Source organism: Diachasmimorpha longicaudata, chromosome 10, assembly GCF_034640455.1.
Source record: "Diachasmimorpha longicaudata isolate KC_UGA_2023 chromosome 10, iyDiaLong2, whole genome shotgun sequence".
Lineage (NCBI taxonomy): Eukaryota > Metazoa > Arthropoda > Insecta > Hymenoptera > Braconidae > Diachasmimorpha > Diachasmimorpha longicaudata.
The window spans coordinates 5,583,893-5,605,313 of record NC_087234.1 but is presented as its reverse complement, the minus strand read 5'-3'; the positions used below and the strand labels follow the sequence as shown (position 1 = coordinate 5,605,313).

Below are 21,421 nucleotides of genomic sequence, written 5' to 3'. Positions count from 1 at the left end.
TATCCACCAACCGCCAAGACAATCAGACGAGTGAATAAATTTCCCCACCACCTATCGCCGGGAATGGGACTCGGGAAAGTGCCCCCAGGTGAAGGCTATGAAGATAAGTCAGTGGGAATGAGAGAGGACGAAGAATTCAAATGTGCCTGTGATTATGCGTTCCCCAGGAATCGGCTGTGTCTTCAGGTTTTCCTCTCCCTGTCTAGCCGGTGTCTAGATCATAATAATATATGCCTATGCGGCCATGTGGTCTGTCTGGGTCACTGACCATTCACTCATTCCCACATTTCTTTTTTTTTATCAACTCCTTGGTGTGGCTCATACCACCGGCAACTAGTTATAAACATTTAATGGCTTGTGATTTTTTGAAAATTTATGAGAGATACCGTCAGCGGTTCCGTCCTCAGGTACTCCAGAGTTCACCGTTGACACGTACCTATTGTTTTAACTTTCCGAGGGAAAAATGGCCAACCGCCAATGATTCCCAAGTGATTATTGAAGTTAATAAGGAAAAGAAATTGAAATTTTTTTCAAAATATTATTTCTCATGATTTTTATGGGACCAAAGTAAATACGCATTGTCTCCGTATCCTAGTGAAATCGGCGCGAGTCCTTTAACTCCTGGTACCTAAAAATCACCCGCCCCAGTCCGAAGGACAACTAAAAAATTTTCACTGCTCTGTTCTCATCAATAATTTTTTATTCTAATGTCATGAAGATTTGTTTGAGTTAATTTTGAATTTGTTGTGCATATTAATCAATTTTCACAGCTTCTTTGACGCTATGATTTATGATTATTTTCGATTTTACAGTCAAGCGCAAAATGCCATCGAGGAGATAAAAATGCGGGTCCTAGCGATGACCGGGCGATTCAATTTGACCACCAACAACAATCAAGTGCAACGAGAAAAATTGACAATGTTTTCTCCCACTTGTAAGCATCATGCAACGCATTTGCTCGCATCAAATGCTTGGGCCTCAATGATGGTATTGATGTTATTGATTTTTTTGCAGGTGACGTCCCGAAAAATACGGATCCAGAAACTTGGGCTGATTCGTTCTCGATGAATATGAATTTTAAAATGAATTTGACATCGAGCGATCACATTGTAGCTGCTAGATTACGAATCTACAAGCTTCCTCAGGTAAATCCCACCGCCTCCAGTTCTAGTATTTCTACGGTGGACGAAGGAGAGGAGGAGGAGAAGAAAATTCGAATATCTGTATATTATTACACGAAGTCTCTGAAGAAACACAGATGTGAGTCTAGTTTTTATTGACCTGATATCATTCGTCACCCTATTATCCGTCGATTTTAATTTGTGAATGTCAACGATCTTCTCTCTGACAGCCAAAAAACGCCTAATGGACTCAGTAGTGACTCCACTGACACCTGCTGGGGGTCACCTGGCGCTGGACGTGAGACAGGCATTGAGATTCTGGCGACAACCATCGAGAGGAACTCACCCAAGCAGCAACAATAATCATGGTATTGTCGTGCAGGTTGAGGATCAAGATGGAAGACCTCTGAAGCCTGCCTTGTACATTCACCAAGACACCTGTCACACGAACGCCGAGGATGCAGATGAGAAGGCATGTGAGTGTGTGACCTAACAGTACTAATCTGCCTGGATTTCTTATTGTCATTATTATTTTCATGCATATGGAGAGTTGAATAATCTTATTTTGTAACAACTGTTGTTGCATGCATTTATGTTTATTTTATTAGACGCATGCGGAAAGCACGATTATTCGTTGGCTCAGAAGAATAAATTTGCGTTTTTTTGACCGTTTAAAATGGTAAAAAATTTGTACAAAATTTTGGAATTTTTTTCGTGAATTTCTTCTTCGATGCCTAGCACGTATTAATTGAGAGAAAAAATTCAGTCCACGAAAATTATATACGAATTGTTCAAGCGAACTCATTTTTTTCTACCGGCGTAATTTTGAAAGTCACTGGTGGAATGATTTGCAAAAATACTTGTCTGATAATTTCTTTCATTATTTGCCTCTCTTCCAGACCAACGCGTCCCTGCAATTTTCCTCCAAGCCTGTTCTCGTTATGTTCGAGTCGTAAATGGCGAAGCTGTCACATACGTCAACTGTAAAAATCTGAGAACCTCTCAGCACTGACGAGACAATTGAATTTTTTAATTTTTTGATTGATCCACGGAGGTATGAGAAATTCGGCGTCCGAGAGCTGAGGAAAAGTGACACAAGGTGCTCTCTATGTTTTCCGGTTCGTGAGGATTTTCACATAGACTGCTTAATCTCTATTTTTTTATCCCCAGATGAGAAATATACGATTATTTAAATGTTCACAGGCTAAGGTTAATTTTAATACTGATTTTTCAAGATAATAATCTGGATAGTTATTCATATCATTATTATGTAAATAGCGCTGGAAAGATTTTCGATGTAATTTGCGTAATTATAATTTCATTTTCTATTATTCTTTTTAATGACTGAATTCGGAGTGTAAACTTTTTTTTTCTGCGTTGACAGGGCACGTAGTTAAGTATCATTTGTCAGATGTATTGAACATAAGTATTGTATATAATGTATATTGTATTTTCCTCCTTGCATTGAATAAACTTACGTCCAACAAAAATGGAAATACATTTTTTTCGGTAACTCCACTTTTTTTTAATTTTCCGTTTAATTTGAATTTGAGGACAAAAAACAAGAAAGTCTATAACATTCCCTCACTTCTCGATGGTCGAAAACACAGGGAATCCTTCAAATTTGCCCCAATCTTCCTACATAACCGGCCTCGCAACAACGCATTCTCCGTTCGTCTTGGAACAGCTGATCCGCGTTTCCTTGTGTCTTCGACCTTCCCCACTTCTCCATCAAAACAAAGTCCACCTGTATCCCTACCCCCTATCACTCGAAACCCATCCGTAAATCAAGTGATATCACCAATAATCCTTGATGTCGCATAATAAAAAACCAAATCACCAGAGTTGAAATTTCGAATTGTCCTTCGACTCCCGCGTTTTCCACCAGTACTTCCCCCATTCCTCTTTTCATCACCTCAATATTTTTCACTCCACGTGCTCCCCACATTTTCGCCGACTAAGCAGTGGCAAAGGTGCGTCTATTCGCGTCTTGTCAGCGACAGATACATATATGTATCGGCTCTTCAATGTCGTGCGCATAAACATTCGAAGATTGTAACCGCGGGACAAGAGATCGTGCGGTGAGAGGTTAACCGCTGACTTTACCGGATCAGTGAGCATTCAAGTGTCGAACGTTCAACACATACTCTAGATTGAAATAATTTTTTTCAAAATTTCATTTCCATTTGACGGATTACTTGACAACGGTGACGGACATCCCCTGGAAATTTCCCTCTGAAAGCCGTTGACAGGGACAAGTTTGTCAGTGCTGTCTTGTGACCTTGGAAAATGGATGAGGAGAATCTTCACTTGGCCCAGGCCATCGTCAACCTTGGACTGAGCGGTGAGAAAAAAACCTCGACCAATCGTCTGCGAGGAAGAGAAAGACCTTTTGAGTAAGTCCATTCTATACCACTTGTTGCGACATTTTTGGATGGATTATTTACAGAAATTATCGGGTCATAGGTCATAAGTGATTGGGGCTTGATTGGTTGGTCTATGACGTTTGGAAAATCCTGTGGTTCAACCAGCAACGCAGGGCGAAGCCGAATTGGCGGGGCAGGGTTAGAGGAAATGAAAATTTTTGCGGTTTATTTCGTCAGCGGAACTCCTCACCCCATTCGTGTAATTTTTTTCCTGCAGGAAATTTGTCCAGGAAATGATAGAACGCGATTTGGGAGCGTGGGAAGGCTTTTGGGCGATAATGCGCCGTTTTTTCCGCCGCATAAATCAGAAAGAAACTTAGAAAGTTGATATTGTGATGTGTTCGATAAAAGGCCGATGGAATTTCCTGTGAAATTCGTTGGATTTTTCTGTGAAGGATTTAATTTATTGTCTATTTTATCGCGACTCATCTTCAAATTGCTATGATCAATTCGTCCTTAACCCGATGCTCCGGTCACGTCAATCCAGACACAGAAGAAAAAAATTAATAAAAAAATCGAGTGAACTTACGAGGCATTTTTATTGGATTTTTATGGAACTTTCTTTTAAATTTCCAGTGTTTTCTTTTAAAACATTAAATGAAAAATATTCGATTCGAAGATACAATATTCTTAGACTTCGAGTTTTCGATTATTTTTTTTTTCTCAGAGGACTGGTTTCGACAGCAAAATACTAGAAGCGAGAACGATGTTTATCATTAAATTACAGCAAAATGATGATGTCCACGAAATTGAGACCATAGTAAAAAAAATGCGAACGAGAACTAAAACACAATTTCCATACGAACGCAAAATTTGATGAAATAAAATATTGTTTTCGAATGATACCGATTTCGTGTGGCAAAATTACAACGATTATATTCCAAGAAGTGCGATGGTGGTGTAATGGTCAGCATAGTTGCCTTCCAAGCAGTTGATCCGGGTTCGATTCCCGGCCATCGCACATTTTTTGTTTTTTTTTTTTCAAAGGAAAATTACCAATTATCCCTCAGAAGAAATGTCATCAATACTACGTTTATCGTCAATAGTTGCTCCGCAAGCTCATTTTCTACTAGCACAAAAGAGAAAGTAATTCGTGTTCATTGTGTCAAGGCCAGACAAATTGTGATTGACACAATATATTGTCCCACGCCTTTTACTTCCCCTCTAGCTATTAAAGGAGAAAAAAAATGCGATCTTTCGTCTCGCACTCATCCAGAGCAATAACAACAATAATAATAATCGTACTGTTCTATTTGGGGAACAATTATGACTGAAAACACGGCGTTATAACATGGACCGTTCTTTTCTTTTATTCTTTACTCCCAAATTATTAATTATTGTAGTGATAAAAAATTAATTTACTACCGGTATCACTCGGTCGAATATTTATATTCAAAATTGTATGGATACTAGTGATTTCTCTCCTGAGAATTCTCAAAGACGTAGGTGACAGTAATACTCCGGAGATAATTCCAAATTCCTTTGAAGGCAAACAAACTTTTCCAAACGAGTTATTGATCACATATTCCGGTTTGAGGAATCGTATTTCGTGTTTATCCTTAACAAATAATTCTAACATTTTCAAAAAAATGCGCGACTGTACGATCTTGAAATGTAATTATTCAAAAAATAATCAAGACTGATTTGCCAACAATTTAACTCTGAATATAATGCAGTTCATAAATCTGGCAATAATCTCTCGAGATATGAATCGTCATAATGAAATTGGAACGATCCCAGAAATATTCTGAAGTTCTTCATTTTAGTGTCTCCTTAAGTCTGGCATGAAAAACATCGTAAAACATTTAATGTTCATAATCATCTTCATCTCGATGAATTTTGCACCGATGCACGTGAAGCCATTTGAATGTGAAATGTTATACGTGAGATAAAAATGTCGGTATTCGCTCATAAAAATATTTGACTTAAAAAAAATTGTCTCAACATTTTTTGAGACATCGACTGTTGTGAAATAATTACTAACAATAATTATTTTTTCTGTCTAAAGCCGGCCGGAGTTGAGAGTTGTGAACGGCGAGCACCGAAGGTAAAACACAAGTGTGAAAAAGCCGTTTGAATTTTACTCGTTTGTGCGTAGATGGCGTATGAAGTACGTCCGATAGTGAGGAGGGATACAGAGCTCTACAATAACGGCAGGGTGTGCAATAATGTATTTATAGAGAAGTAATAATAATGCATTTATTGACAGTGCCCCATAATCGTGACTAAAATGATTATAAATAAGGCGTTAGAAACTTTACCACATAAATTCATTAAACTTTTTCTTCCACCATTTAATTTTTTTTAAGGGAAAGAAGAAGTTCCTCGTGAACATAAAATAGTCCACATAAATCGAATAGAATTTTGCAATAGAATTTTTTAGCTCTTAATCCCTCTTCACTCTGTCTTACTCGTGAATGTTTTTACCGGCATTTGCATGCTCAGTCGGTAATCGACTGCTGTATCTGTGCAATAGCCTCCAGTCAATTTTCGTTTACCATATTTGTGCTAAGGAATTGATCTCCAGTAACTTCGTGTTCTCCAGAAAATACGAAAAAAAATCTCCCCCCCAGCAATAAAAAAAAAAAACGTAAAATTGATGGTCGATGTGCTCCGTCACCGTTTAATAAATTATTCCTAACTTTCTGTTCGCGGGGACACGCCTGGTGACACACTTTTTCCCCCTGTCCAATACAAATGTTCGTAAGACTTACATTGCGTACGTAATATATCGCAAGAGTTGTGCCTTCTGGGCTCATCACAGAGACGTTTAGGGGTAGAACAGACGCGAAATTTCGTTCGGTGACCAGTCGAGGTGTGTCCACGGTGTCCGAAACTAATTAGTGATTTCAGTTATGTCGTTATCGCCATCTGGCAGCAGTGGTTTCCATTCTATGGAGGATCTCTCCACATGGTAAGCAGCTAATTAACATTAATATTTATAAATAAAGAAGCGAGACAATTAGCAATCGATGCATTTGACGGTTTGATTCGTTGTGACATGCGAAAGCTTCGGCTCATTTACGAAATGCTCCCACCGAATTAAGCGAAATTCAATTGCGCTTTTTATCCCAATTTTTATTCCTCTGATATTTGGGAAAAACCATGCGAATGCGCGGAAGTTCTGTTCGGTTTGATTGATACCGCTGTCTTATTTCTGATAAATTAATCTTCGCCCCTCGGTTTGTCCGCTGGAGGACTAATTTTTACTTAAAATTTTTTTTCGTGTGAAAATTTAGGGAAAAAATCCTGTTGATCAAAATCTGGAATTTCTCTAGAGTATTGAAAGACACGATTTTTCAAGTGATCGATAGAACATCGATTCCTCTATCGGATGCGCCTCTCGGTGACTCATGAACCGCATTCCGTTAATCTCGAGAAGGTTCATTGCTTTTGAAAAAGGCTTGACAATGCTTATCTCGCATGTTTAAGATTAGAGCCAGGGTGGATGGCTCTTGAGCATTCCGTTTTGAAATTTTTACTCCAGTATGATTGGAAGTATTCGAGCAACTGCTTCTGTAAAAATCATTTCTTCACGGGGCAAACATATCCTCGAAGATGTGACTGCTAGGGAATGCGCGGTTCGCCCGGGTCTCTGGATGCGATTGACGTTCACAAGACTTTAAAAAAAAAATCTGTCAATTATTGAGACTGAATATTTAAGGGTTATCGATAAGTTCGCCGGTTGTCGGCAGTGAAATACATATTTTTCGCGTTCCGCGTTGGCAATCAGTCTCGTGATGCAGTTCCTGAACAGATTTCTCTTTAGAACCGCTCAGCTGTCTAGATCAGTGCTTGTCAATACTACCAGCAGGTACACATTGTAAAATATTATTCATTCGTTTGAAAATAAAAGCCGGAACGAGAGGCTCGTGATTCCGTAAAAAATGACTGAACAGAATTTAAAAAAATAACCGGAGTTAGGGATTTTTTGGTGAAGGCTTCGGCTTTTAGGTAATGAACAATGATTTTCTGATATGTTCAGTCGTTTTCCTATCACAGAATAAAAACAAATCTTTGACCAGAGGTTAGGCTGAAGGTCTTAGGAAAATATCTCATACGCTAGTGTCAGCTAAAAGTAAAATCGCAGAAACATTATCGCCTATGGAAACTATTTTGAAATTTTACGATGATTATCTCGCAGAGCACTTTTTATTGATTCTGGAAAGTTCCTGTTCATTTTTTTTGCTTTGAAAAAGAAAAAAAAATCTGCACTGCCCGGGAATCGAACCCGGGTCGCAAGAATGGGAATCTTGCATGATACCACTACACTAGCAGTGCATTTTAAATTGCGGTAACTCTCACATGTATATCACTAACCAAAACTGCTCGCAAATATTTAGTTTTCGTGTTGTTCTTTATCTGCAATTTCCTGGATTTTCATTTTATCACCATCGTGGACGTAAACGTCGATAAGGGATTTATGGTTTGCCATAAATCCAAAACCAAAACAAAAATTCATTATCATAATTTTTGTTTTGGTTTCCTTCGAGCGCACTTTTTAGGTCAAATTTTATTGGAAAAATCAGACTTGGGGGCTAATTTTTGGGATAAAGCTCACCTTCGTCTCTCAGTTCACCCCCTGGAGGTCTAACTTTTACCTAAAATGTTTGTCCGTATAAGCTCTTTCATAATCCCCGAGAATCCGCTAATCAACTACATAATAATTCACGGTTTCATCGGGTTCCTGCGGGTATTCTCCATATCCGCGAGAAACTTTCCTTTTTCCTTAGAAAGTCAAATGTCTCGAGTTAGACGCATCTAAAATCCGCGAACTCAGAAATCTCCCTCGTAAAAAACTCAAACAAAATCCAATATTCTCCCCTAGTCTAGTCTCCATTGTTTCACAATAAGCAAAGTAGAACAAGAGAAACCAGACAAGAAGGTGCACACAGGCGCTAATCATGCGGCTATTTTTGCTTTTTATTCGGGGCCTATTGTTTCATCATAAAAAATGCTCTAATTATTTTGCCCTCCTGAAGCTTCTGATATCGACCCTGAAAATCGCAGTGACGACATCGTAATTTTTCACACACAAATTACGTAAAAAATTACCATCTACGTAAATGTTATTGAATATTTCTTTCTGCGCATCAGACGGAAATGATTTTTGTTTAGCCCTGAATTTTTTGATTGTCTGAACGTCTGACTTCATCGAAGCCTTGAATGACCTATTCTAATACTGTCTTGTCACCTGATGATTAATTACATTTGTTCCTTCACAAAATATTTTTTTCGTTATCCTCCATCAATGAACGCCGGCAATGTTGATGGGTTTAGTTAATGGTAAACAGGCAATTTTTTTTCGAGACCAATTTTTATAAAGTAAATGGGTATTTTTTCACTCTTCAACTGGCACGGTGTGACGACAATCGATTCCGCATGGTCAAACGTATTCAATGATAACGGTATCGACTTTTGTCCAAGGCCAACTAGCCGCTCATCAATATTAGCATGGACAAGACAATTTCAAGACAATTGCGTGTGAACATCCCCGTAATCAATAAAACACTCTAGTCCACTCCGTTGACATCAATGTCGTAGGACGACGAGTATCCGCTGATGGGAGCCGTTTTCCATTTCAATAGACTTCAATTTCCAATCACTTTCCTTCACGGCGAATTGATCTGTTGTTCATCTGTATATTTTTTATTGAACTGATAACGCACAGGATTGCATATTTTTTAAAAATATTATAAAATCGCATAATTTCTAATCTGTCGAACCTTTTCCTAAGCGCGAAATGTTTGCGATTTACCTATCGATTTGGCTCTCATCGTCCTAAAAACTGAACGGCTTCACTACCCCCATTATTAACTGAATTTAATAATTCTCTTAGCGTGAATGCGTTCTAAAAACCCCAATCGGACTAGTCAACGGTGAATTCGTTTATTACAAATTGTAACAGCAGAAAAATATTTTTTCCGATTTTAGAATGATTTTTACAACTTATTAGAGATTAATAGGAATTTTTCCTGTTTTAGAAATAAAAAATTAACATAAAATTGAGATGGAAAGGATACAAAGGAATTTTTTTTTAATCCACATATTCCCCACGTTTACATGACCCATTTCCTCACCATCAATCACCTGAACCCACCGCAACTATCACCTCGTGGGAAAAAAATAAATAAAAATTTTACAGCGCTCGTAATCTCGAATAAATAGTGCATGGAATTTTGCTTTCATTTTTTTTTTCGTGTCATCGTTGCATTATCATAATGATTATCGCCATAGGCTCGTGGAAATTCTAGGGGGGGGGATGTAGATGTGGAGGAATTGCTGTAGAGCTCGTTGTCCCGTATGCGAGTCATGCTACAGCTGGTTTTAAATTTTGTTCACTTCAGTAATAACGCTGCAGTCGTCACTGACGTATCCTATGAACATTCTAATTCATAAATTCATATATCTCCCATGAATAATCATCAATGGATCACTCATCGAATCAAGAAATAGAAAAGTCGGTGTAAATGCGGTTTTTTTCGCACAGACCAGTGGACAAGTGATTTAATCGTGTCTTGCATTTCCATTACAAATTCTGCTCGGGAGTTTTCATTTAAATCCAGTCGATGTGCCTCACGATTCGTCTCTTTTTTCCCACAATCCAGTGATAGTGATAATTGATTATGTATTCGAAAATCTCGATCAGTGGCATCTGACCTCGGGCAGGGGAAACTCATGATTTCAAAACGATTGTTTCCTGGGTGATGACCCGATGAATACAAATCGGTGATTGTTTTTGTTTTTCGGGATAACCAGAGTTCAGTGGCGATGGGTCAGGAAAATTTGATGTGAATATTGGGGGAAATGGTCAGGGACGCGAAACCGAGGAGGAAGAGTGTCGGGGAATTCCGAGACTACTGCGACATTCCCGTGGGAATCGATCGATCGGATGAGCCCGAGGGACGCCGAAGGAGACGATCGGGCACTTGGCCGTGAGTCCTGATTATTTTTTTCATTTTTGGTGATAGAAAAATTATTGAAAATTGCGTTATTAAATGCAGTGAAGACACTTGCGATGATCTGTCTTCATCAATGAGAGACCAGAATTTTTTGGACATGTTATAAACACCTGTCAACTCTCGCAGCTGCTGTCATAAAGACTCGTCTAATTTGTTTTTAATTTTTGAGAGAGATCGCGGGACGATCCTCGGGGCACTTCGTCCCTCCGACTTCATCTTAAGTAATAATGATAATTATTATTATTGTCAAGGTTCCATAAATCGGCTCGAGTGTTAGGTCATAAGAATTTAGTATCCTTTCTCTTTCCGCTCTACTTTATGGGTTTTTTCACTTGCTCGCCATGAGGAAAATAATCCTGGCACAAATAATTTTATCGGGTTTCCATCGAACTTCTCTTGAAAATTGTACCAAATAAATTTCCCCATTGATTTGATTTTTTAAACCCTTTTTCCTGCGAATTTCTGAACATCAATATCCTCCAATTGGTTCATAAGTAATTTTTCCTGTTTATTAAATAAAAAAAATCCCAGGCTTCGGGCACTTCTCGGTCATTGTTGTTTCTCCATAATAATTCTTCTAAATATTGTAATCAAAAACAAAAACATCCGCGGAATTTTTTTAAGAGAATAGGAGAAAAACTAGTAGAAAGTTCAGCGGAAATTGCGTCTAATTAAGTGATTCGGCTGAATAATCGAATGAAAAAACTTGAAAAATTATGAAACACTCACCGACACCGCTCTCACACACCCACACTGCAACCAATACATATATACCAACTCATATAACCAGTCTCCGCACATGCGTCGATGAATCGACGTCCGCCTGCATGTGACCCAGTGTCGCTCAATTTTCGGTTGGGAGGAGACCTCTAACCTCTCTCCGTTTACTCTCCCGAAAAATTCCAGCAATTTCGAGTTATCATGGAGATGTTGGACCCGAACGTGGACACTGTGCGCGACGAGGAGGCAGACCCCAGGTATTCATCAGAGCACTTCCACTATCTTAAAAAAAAAAAGAACCGTGAATAGAGTGATAGAGTACGTGATAGAATACCACTATGCATTCATAATATAATTTTTCATTAACATATTTACCTGCTCCACCCAGTGATCCTCGTTGAAAACGTGACTACACACCGCAGTGCTCGTTATATTCATGATATTCCGAATGTAAACGACTGATTACACATAATCATCCAGTGAAAAACCGAACGCCCCAGCTTTCTCGGAGGAATTTCCGGAGCATTTTGTTTATATTTTTTTATAATATTATGTGATTGCTTTGTCCCATTTCTTCCAAAGAATTCCATTAATTGTAATTAACCTCACTTTTTCGGCACTGGAGTAAACGCAGCGCCACGTGGTGCATCAACCACGAAATAACCGGAGTTATGACGTCATTATTCCCCTCCGCCCTATTTTATTCCCATTTATTATTTTTTTCTATTCAATAAATAAAACGGAATTGCTCATTTCGGGTCATCATGTTCATGAAACTCCTAGTCTAAATACCTGATTACACTCAATCTTTAAGTAAACAAGAGAACGTCATAGTTTTCTCTAACGGATTCCATTGGAATTCCAGGAGAATTTCTTTTATATTTTTATTAATGAATCCTCTAAAGGTTTTATGTAGCCATCGCATACCTTCGCTGTTGCATTCTCAAGTCTATTCTATCTTGAACCCATTCTACCCCCTCTCCTTTTTATAGACCGCACACTCGTCTCTGCGTGTTCTCCGTCTTCGCTTTCCCCCGGAAAGAATTTAATTTTTTTTTTCAATTAAATTCTCATTTTTTATCGAACAAAAATAGAAAAAAACGCGAGAGGAATGAGACCTGTCGCGGTTCTGGTCGATTACATAAGATTGTTCAGTTTATCTTCATGAAATGTTGCAGTGCAAAGTGATGGGTCTGTAACGATGCGATATCGCGTTTTCTGGCGGAAATGTCAGAATGTTTTTCATCTATTTTCATCCCTTTTTCTGATAAAATTTTCAAATGACGTTAGGTCTCCTCGGATGATACAGCCACACACGTGTTGAGCGCATGCAGTTGACATTCCGCATATTAAATTCAAGAAACATCGTAAATTGCAGTTGCAGTATATATAGGCACATCATTACAGTGTACGATGCGCGTGTACATAGTTCAACATTGTGATTAATTTGCATGAATTGTTGCATTTACCTTGCTAGACGAGTTTCGGGCTGTTTGGAGATGCGAAGTGACGAGTTTCATGGCAGATGTGATTTAAAAACTATTAAAAATAGCGTTGTGATTTTTTTTTTATTGGACAGTAACACCAGTGTATTTGGAGAAATTGAAATAAAACTAAAAATAGAAACAATAAAAAATAAAAATATTTCCAAACTTACCAACACAACTAAAACATTTCGACCTTACGATCGGCATCATCGGAATCGAGGGCCGGGAGAAATGTCTCCCCCTTCTCGTCGGCCCAGCTCCTGGGGGCCATGGAGCACTCGTCATTCCGCGTGTAACTTCGACTCAGCTCGGGTCTCTCTCGGACGACAGTAGACAATTTTTTCCCACTCGTTTTATCACCTATTTCCGGAAAAAAAGTGGATGAAATCAGTTGATAAGTCATTATCAATAACGCGATATTCGCGTCATCTGAGTTGCTTTGGAAATTCAATGAAGTGATCAATGTTCAGAGAAGTGATTGAAATGCTTTACTTGTGGTTTTCTATTCGCATTCATTCGCGGATTATAATACACCAGATTTTTTTAAATCTCGGGATCTGGAAATTCAATGCGCAGTGATTTACACAATTTTTTCTTCAATCGATTCATTGAATATCGACGAAGCGAGAATCGTGAAAAGGATTGTTTGTCCCTGAGGGTGTGGTGTTATATCACTGCGTCTTGTATTTCGCTCCGTGTCGATCATGTAATCGATTGGAAAGTACCTTGATGTGTCTGAAAGGGTGATCATTGGAAAATCTCAATTACCGATTGGTGTTCTCAGGAGTAATTGATCCACTAGACAAGGATATTCGCAATGTTGTTATCTGCATGCTACGGTTATCAGCGCCGAGGGCATTATCATTTGGTAATGTCTAGATAGTTAACGATTTCATCATGACTTGTAACTACAAGTCATGAGCAACCGGGAAAAGTGCTGATGATTTTGAAGAAATTTCGAGTCATTCGCTGGTGAATATTTGTAATTGCTCCTCCTCCCATCGTCCGCAGTCTTCTGATTATCCTCATTTTTCAGTCACTGATTGGACTTTCCAGAGCTGCGATGACTTCCAATTGTAGATCATTCCCCCGATACCAATCTCGACCCAAACGATCCAGAATGTTGATGACATCAAGATCAGTAAATCCTCGCACATCTCATGAGTGAACCATCGTTATCACTCGCTGGGACATTTGCACTGTCCATTCCCTCCGATAACCCCCATTGGCCCAAAAAATCCAACTCGATCATCCAGAACACGCGACCAAGACTTTCAATTCCTTTCATTTTCCTTTCATCGCTTGCTCATGACCTTACTTCATCCTCCTCACCGAAAAAAAAGCACCGACCTTCGATAATCGAGGTTACAGAGGCAAATTACTTCCCAACGAGTCGCCCATTAAAATATCCTCCACTGATATTAAGGAACAACGATCATTGTTTTTCCGAGAATTATTACATACCGATCGCCAGCGGCCACCGACTGTTTGCGGTATCTCAAATTTTTATTTCTCTCACTCCTCCTTCAGCAGCAATTCCCTCGCCTTTTTCTCCTCATCTCTTCTGTACAGCTGCCTCCAATGACGACCAAAACGTTGTTTCGTGCTGACTCACCCCATGGAATTTGCAACGTCACGTCCCTTCATTGTTGCATACCAGGTGTATGGTTACCTCGGATTCCTTTCAGGCTTTCACTCGCTCCCTTTTCATTTAACGAAGATGTTGAAGTGAATTGCAGCACACGATCTCCTGCATTTTCATGATGAACCATTCACTGATTGATTCGGCATCCGCGAGCACTTGATGACGAAGTCCTGAGGTGCGGAAGACAAATCGTGACACTTTGACCCACGAGTATCAGGTGGTGGGATATCCTCTCACGTGTACACCTGCTCCTTCATTGTTCATTGTTCATAGCTGCGAGCCTATCATCGTAAATGGAAAACGATACAAACATCATGACAATCCGAATACATTGTCTTTTTACTTGTTATCCATGCATCACGTGATGCCATCGGTTCGTTTGCTCTTCACGATAACTCCCCCGATCCTCATGACTTAGTTCACTTCGCCTCGCGAATTCAGACCTCTGATATGTGTTGATTCAGCTTCTGAGTTGCATCCGGAGATGCTATGAATCACATAATCGCCGATTGTTTTGTAATTTAGTGATTGCTTTCATGTGATGATAGTGAAGGGACTGTGGACTCACGTTTTAACACAAGAAATATGTTCTTGCGATTAATTGTTAGTGGACTTTAAAATGGATCAAGTCCCTCCTTTGCGAGACGCCTCAGCCCTCGGCTACATCGACGGAAATTTTGAATTCCATCAGCTGGAGAACGATGCGAAAGTGTCTCTGGAGAATGGCCACAAAAACCGGGTGTTGAGGTATCGAATGAACGACACTCGTGACTTTAAATACTGAGATTTTTTTTTATTTTTTATTTTGACGCAAGTCCCCTTACACGTGACATCCATCGTCTACCTTCGACCCAACACTGAATCGTTCATAAATTACAGACAGCCTGCATGTGACCCAGTAATTTTTCCAATATTTATTATGATAATTTATGCATGTGCATGCATCAACTCTCGATCGATGCTAATGATTTTTTTTCCCCGGCATTTATTTTTGCAGGAGAACCAGGAGCCTCAACGCACCTAGTCCCATCCAGGAGTTTGGACCATGCGGACGAATCATGAAAAATTCAGCAATGGTCATGTGAGTATTGACTATTCATTGAGATAATCCACAGCGTTGTGTGCTCATTAACTGCGTGATTTATCTTTTAATTTTTTATTCCCTGAATGATGATCACGTGACACTTCCCCACTCCTGTCGCTTCAGGACCGTTGCGAGTATTGCAAAGCCATCGGGGCCCTCCGGATAGTCTCGCGTAATGCGTAATATAGTTTCTTTTAGTTTTAATTAGTTACTTAAAAAATTACTCAGGAGCGATTTTTGAAATGCCCGCGCTCGCTGTTCATCCCCTTCCCCGTACGATCCAGCGGCCCCGATCGGGAGTGGGGATGATATCGTGAGTCAGAGGGTTGGTATCAGCTCGTGTCTGGATTCAAAATTGAATTTTCGAAATGGGTTTTGCTGGTCAAGAAGTTGTTTTCAGGGAAATTCGCATTTAAAGTAATCGGAGGTCTAGGAAAATACGTTTTTCTAGATTTTAGGGAGTGTAGGGCGGGAAGGGGGAGGGCTATTGTTTTGCGGCGTCCGTGTGTCGATGAACTCATCGCGTGAACTTTGGTGTTTCGCACGCCGACGGAAGCGCACATCTGTATGCATGAAAATAAAAAAGAAAATGTAAAAATTGAAAAACCTTTTCAGAATTGCCACTGCGACAACGTCAATAATTACAATGTCGATTTAATTCCGAAGTAACTCGTGTTGGCAGCACGTTGTAAATGTGACGCATGCGTAATTCAATTTTTCATGGTTCTGGAGTTTTAAAAAAGGAGGAGCGGAACGAAGACAGTCAGTGCGCACGCGACCCCCGACCCGAGACGGCTGCAAAATGCTCGGTAGCGCCCCATGGAGATCTCAAAATATCGGTTTCATTAAAATTTAATTTTGAAAATAAATAAATTATTGAAGTGTTGGGATCGCCTGAAAATTCTATTTCGTTGAAAAATTATTATTTATTTTTTATTTATTTATCGGCTTTGTATTTTAATATTGAATAATGGTGGGAACTGTCAAGTGAGTAACATTCAGTTGATTAATTCATTAATATTGTTTAGGTATCGTAATTAATAATTGAAGTAGGAAAATTCGATTTGTGAACTCTCAAAATGAGAATTCATGCTGAATCATTGACGATTATTTATCATTATCGTGGGGAAATGAACTTTTCTATTTAGTTATAGATTTGGAGGGAAGGCTGGAAAAAGGAGAGAATGGGAATTGATTGCGGGCGGATTTTGTTTGCATTCATTTGTTGAATATGGGAAAATAAATTTTTTTATTCCCTCATCGCACATCCACATGAACTAGGGGTATAACTCCGATAAGAAAGCATTAGCTCTTACTTCATATCTCGGTAGTTTATAATATGTGAAAACGAGCTGATATTCCCATTACAGTTTGACGTAATAATGCAACCGGGAGTAAACAAACCCATGGTGTCAGTACACTCTAGTACTCATCCCACAATTTAGATACATCACGTACGTGGATAATGCATTTGTGCACTCTCATTACTTATTTGAATTATTCTTCACGTACAATTGCAATAAAAACCGCAATGAATCTATGAATGAATCCATCTTCTACATAATTATTTTTTCCATCTTCGTAATACGCAAATTCAGTGACTTACTGTAAATTTTTTATTCACTTGTGGAATTAATTTTTCTCGTCTACGTTTTTAATTTTTTTATTTATTTTTTATTATTAAAGCCTTGGGTTTTCTAATTTCATTCGCGAACAGAGGAATTTCGTGACTTGAAGGCTGTCCCCAAGTATTTCCGGTGGAATTTCAATAGAGAGTCGGCTGCATGTTATTGACAATACCGGAAAATTAGTTAAAAACATTTTTTTTTTTCAGGACCATTCAAGACCCAGCATCACAGAGACTGACCTGGTACAAGTCCCCCCTCACCGTTCTCGTTATCAAAAAAGTTCGTGACCCTTCAGTGTTGCCGCCCTTTGTTCAATTAGTCACATGGCTCATCGAGGTAACAATTCATTCTTCACTTATTATTCAGTATGAAAATTTTTCGTTTTTGTTGCTGCAACTCCATACGTAATACGCGAATTACCCTTAATTATGTGCTCCTGAGGAAAATTATCAGATCTTTTTTGTAGACGAGACAATTATCTGTAAAAAAAGAGTTCCTCAGTTCTCCCAGCAGTAATTTCCTGGCAGATCACGTGATTGTGGGAAAATTAGCAAAAAAATCAGATCGGATTTTCATTGACTGTTCCATTAGCCTTTGCCGGATGCTATTAAAAATAATTTATTCTGCTGAAAGAATTTATAAAAATTTATACTTCTCTCCGTAGAAATTCTTGCAAACAATTTTCTCTATTTTTTCCTAAATAATATCAGTCAACAACAAATTTGATTTCCAGAAATTCAACGCAAGTTCATTAGAATGTCGTATCGCCTTGGCTAAATCTCTCAATGAGATTCATTTGTGTATCTGAAAATTCCATGATGACGCAAAAAAGTTACACAACAAGAAGTGTGATAAAAAGTAACCGATCCGCCTAATCACCCCGTTTGCATTAACAATCAAGCAGTGACAGCAAAAAATTTCCTTATAATTCATTAAATTCCGTCACTAAAAAATTAACAAGTAAAATTTTCAGGAAAAACGAATGGTGGTATTTGTGGAGGCATCAGTCCTGGAGGATCCGGCATTGGCCAGGGATCCACGATTCCAGGGTGTACGGGACAGACTGCAAACATTTAGAGATGGAACAGATGATTTACAGGACAGAATTGATTTTATTGTTTGCCTCGGTGGTGATGGAACCCTACTTTATGCGAGCCTATTGTTTCAACAGTCTGTACCACCTGTCATGGCATTTCATCTCGGCTCTCTTGGCTTCCTAACGCCATTTAAGTTTGATAACTTTCAAAAACAAGTTACTGATGTCCTTGAGGGTGAGTTGAATCTGTTGAGAAGACAAAACGATCTTTAATGATTTTTAGGAGCGATGAGTTGAAAAAACAATGACATAATTTAGGATATTTTTCGGTGAGGGCCAAATGGTTTTGAGGGTCATAAAACCCGTTGACCTTTAACTTCAAACGTTGACCAGGTGTTTAGAAGAGCTGTTGACCCTCAAACCCATACTATCTGACTTTCAATATCCGCCCTTAAGGGCCGTTGGACCCCAAATTCCCCTCGAGCCATAATAATTTTTTTTTTTCTGAACCGTAAATTAATTTTTATTCGAATGTTTCTTCATTTCTCAATCTTTTAATCTCTAGGTCACGCTGCATTGACCTTAAGGAGCCGTCTGCGTTGCCTAATAATGAGAAAGGGCGAGGATGGACAGCCGACAAAACCCCCTACAAACCTTCTCGTTCTCAACGAAGTTGTTGTTGATCGTGGGCCCTCACCTTATCTATCGAATATCGATCTCTTCATCGATGGAAAACACGTTACCAGTGTTCAAGGCGATGGTCTCATCGTGAGCACACCAACTGGATCAACGGCGTACGCTGTTGCTGCTGGGGCCAGTATGATTCATCCATCAGTACCTGCTATCATGATTACACCCATTTGTCCACACTCATTGTCATTCAGACCCATCGTTGTACCAGCAGGAGTTGAACTCAGGGTGAGAATTATAGTTCTGTTCTGCTCCATTTCCTTTGACCCTGAGAAAATTAAAATACAATTAGAACGATTGAGGGAAAAAATTACATAAGCTGAACTGAAACAAACCCGGGATCTCCCAATTCAGCTTCAAACGCTATTTTGTCTATAAAAAATACAAGAAAAAATATTAAAAATGTCGTTAGCGTTGAGAATTAAATAAGTAAAAAGTTCATTGATTTTAAAGGCATTTTCTCACCCAAAAAATAGATTTCCGTGTCACCAGACAGTAGAAACACATCCTGGGTGTCATTCGACGGACGCAATCGTCAGGAGCTCTTCCATGGTGACAGGTAATCACTGAGTTTCCACTAACTAAAATGTTAATTCTAATTTTCAGATTATGGCTAGTGATCAGGCACGTAACACAGCCTACGTTTCCTTCGATGGTCGTAATCAGCAAGAGCTACAGGCTGGGGACAGGTTGGTCGGACTGTTGATTAAAGATGGGTCAAAGACGGGGCATAATTTTTTCTGAATTTTACTAAAATTCAATTAAGTTCATCAGCTAAATCGTACAATGATTCCAATCAATTTCACCCGCGGACCTGGTTTTCCATGATTAACTTGGAAATTAAGGGACATAGCAGAATTTCTCTCATGAGCTTTTTTGTAGAGCAAAATGACAGCTACAAAAATATTCTCCATGATAAATTCGCTATCTCTCGTAGATTCGAGGTTTTTCTCGAAAACTTGCGTCTCTCTTGCTTTCTACAACGTCATTGAATACTTCATGCCATGTGTAAATAAAGTAATCATATAGAAACACTATCTCTCGGGACATTTCGTACTATTTGACGGGGAATTTCATCCGGGAATTAGTAATGCGCCATGGGAGGAGACGTGGGTGGTGCCTGGTGGATGGAAAAGGGAAAATTGGTATTGCAATTTTTTTCTATCTTTCTGTGTCATCTCACTGTTCTGTAATTGTGTTGTCCATGGGGATTTTCCATTTTTGCGTTCGATTATTTACGTCGAACTACATTTAAATTTAAACTTCACAAGAATTTTCTTTTTAATGAAAAACCGTTCAAAGAACTATTAATGACCATCACTCACAATAATTTATTATTTATTTAATATCACCCACGGTCATTGACTCTTTAAAAAAATTCTAACATTTCTTCTGCTTCGATTTTTTAAGATGTTTATAATTATTCTAAAAAAAATCCAACTCTCCAACCATTTACGATCATTGAAAACCATTCTAGTAGATGTTTACCTTAACATTTGTACAAAAAACATTACTTGAGAATGACCATTGATTGATCGCGATGTATTTAAAGAACAATTACCTAGTTATCAAAAATAAAACCCTAAATGACTGCCGACTTGGATTTTTTATTAAATAAATTTTAATATTTCTCTAATGTTCTGCTTATAATTCTTAGTTTGTGGGTAACCACGTCAATCTATCCGGTGCCAAGTATCTGTGCTATGGATCAAATAACTGACTGGTTCGACTCTCTGGCTGAGTGTCTCCACTGGAACGTGCGAAAACGCCAGAAACACCTGGATGAGTTGAGCGACCTTACCCACTCCTCCAGCAACGACACCCTGGATTCACTGGATCGTGACAGCTAGGGACGAGTGATAAGCGAAAGATTGTCCTGATTTATCGAACCTCAACGAGTCATCAAAAGCTCTCGCGACAAAAAAAAATGATTTTCCGGAAAAATTTCAATTCTTCGTGGGTAAAATATTATTTTTTAGCGAAAGCTGCCTTCTGAATAAATTCATACTTATTTGTTCTCGTTAAAGACATAGTTTGCTCAAAGAACCGAAAGGAGCAACATTATTAATTCATTAAGCCAATCATAATCATTAGTATCATAATAATTTTCTTTATTGCCGATCAAAACTGTAATTATATTCTAGCTAATCATTTTTGGTCATTTCCCAAGGATTAAAACAGGAAGACAGTAATTGTTCAGGCATTCTAATGAATGAAGTACATTACGGTTCATTTTTTCCTGCAATTTTAATCGTCAAATTGTTCTTTTGTATATTATGAGAGTAGGTGTGAGTGATGGGTGTATCATTAATGTTGTGGATATTTTCCCGGATCGAGTTGTTAACGTTGATAAGATATATAAGTGCGTCTTTTTAATAAAACTATTTTTTTACGAAATAATGAGGAATAAATTAATTCTTCCCAATTGCTAACTTTTTTATGATTTAAAAATTTTTTTATATCATTTGACGAGCTACGAATGCCACCTGTATATATTTCCCTTATTTTTTATGTAAAAATGGTATATCGGAAAAGAATTTGTCTGTAAAACATGAATTCAAGGACAATAAATCATTGTGAATAATATTAATGGAGTATTGATCGTTATTTCTATGGATAACA

At 38.5% G+C, this 21,421-nt stretch overlaps 3 protein-coding genes and 2 non-coding genes across 17 annotated transcripts in view; 3 read left to right on the top strand and 2 right to left on the bottom strand.

Moving 5' to 3' along the window:
• Positions 1-2,611, top strand: part of LOC135166515 (uncharacterized) — a 7,403-nt gene extending 4,792 nt beyond the window's left edge. For 2 of the 3 annotated variants that reach the window (XM_064128801.1, XM_064128800.1), the window contains 4 exons: positions 813-934; positions 1,015-1,260; positions 1,352-1,597; positions 2,021-2,611. In XM_064128801.1, the coding sequence (XP_063984871.1) occupies positions 813-934; positions 1,015-1,260; positions 1,352-1,597; positions 2,021-2,133 (727 nt within the window). In that variant the 3' untranslated portion in view covers positions 2,134-2,611. The remainder of the gene's footprint in view (positions 1-812; positions 935-1,014; positions 1,261-1,351; positions 1,598-2,020) is intronic. The other variant, XM_064128802.1, reaches the window with a different exon arrangement.
• Positions 1-11,388, bottom strand: part of LOC135166512 (uncharacterized transporter YutK-like) — a 23,776-nt gene extending 12,388 nt beyond the window's left edge. Inside the window, exon 1 of one of the 2 annotated variants that reach the window (XM_064128792.1) lies at positions 11,239-11,388. In XM_064128792.1, coding sequence (XP_063984862.1) covers positions 11,239-11,310 — 72 coding nt within the window. In that variant the 5' untranslated portion in view covers positions 11,311-11,388. Of the gene's footprint in view, positions 1-6,261; positions 6,384-11,238 lie in introns of those variants that run through there. The other variant, XM_064128793.1, reaches the window with a different exon arrangement.
• LOC135166520 (NAD kinase-like) lies at positions 3,110-21,389 on the top strand. Of its 10 annotated transcripts, none has more exons than XM_064128814.1 (8): positions 12,998-13,190; positions 14,910-15,108; positions 15,359-15,442; positions 17,280-17,409; positions 18,047-18,344; positions 18,675-19,027; positions 19,406-19,488; positions 20,457-21,389. In XM_064128814.1, the coding sequence occupies exons 2-8, from the start codon at positions 14,981-14,983 to the stop codon at positions 20,647-20,649; spliced, it is 1,269 nt and encodes a 422-aa protein (XP_063984884.1). In that variant the 5' UTR covers positions 12,998-13,190; positions 14,910-14,980; the 3' UTR covers positions 20,650-21,389. The 10 variants fall into 10 exon arrangements, with proteins under 10 accessions (XP_063984887.1, XP_063984889.1, XP_063984888.1 ...); XM_064128812.1 differs by having other exon boundaries at positions 14,887-15,108; XM_064128817.1 differs by lacking the exons at positions 12,998-13,190; positions 14,910-15,108 and adding an exon at positions 3,110-3,517.
• Trnag-ucc (transfer RNA glycine (anticodon UCC)) lies at positions 4,437-4,508 on the top strand. The gene has a single exon. It is a non-coding gene; the product is annotated as a tRNA-Gly (tRNA).
• Positions 7,758-7,828, bottom strand: Trnag-ccc (transfer RNA glycine (anticodon CCC)). Its single transcript has one exon. It is a non-coding gene; the product is annotated as a tRNA-Gly (tRNA).
• Positions 21,390-21,421: the final 32 nt, after the last annotated feature.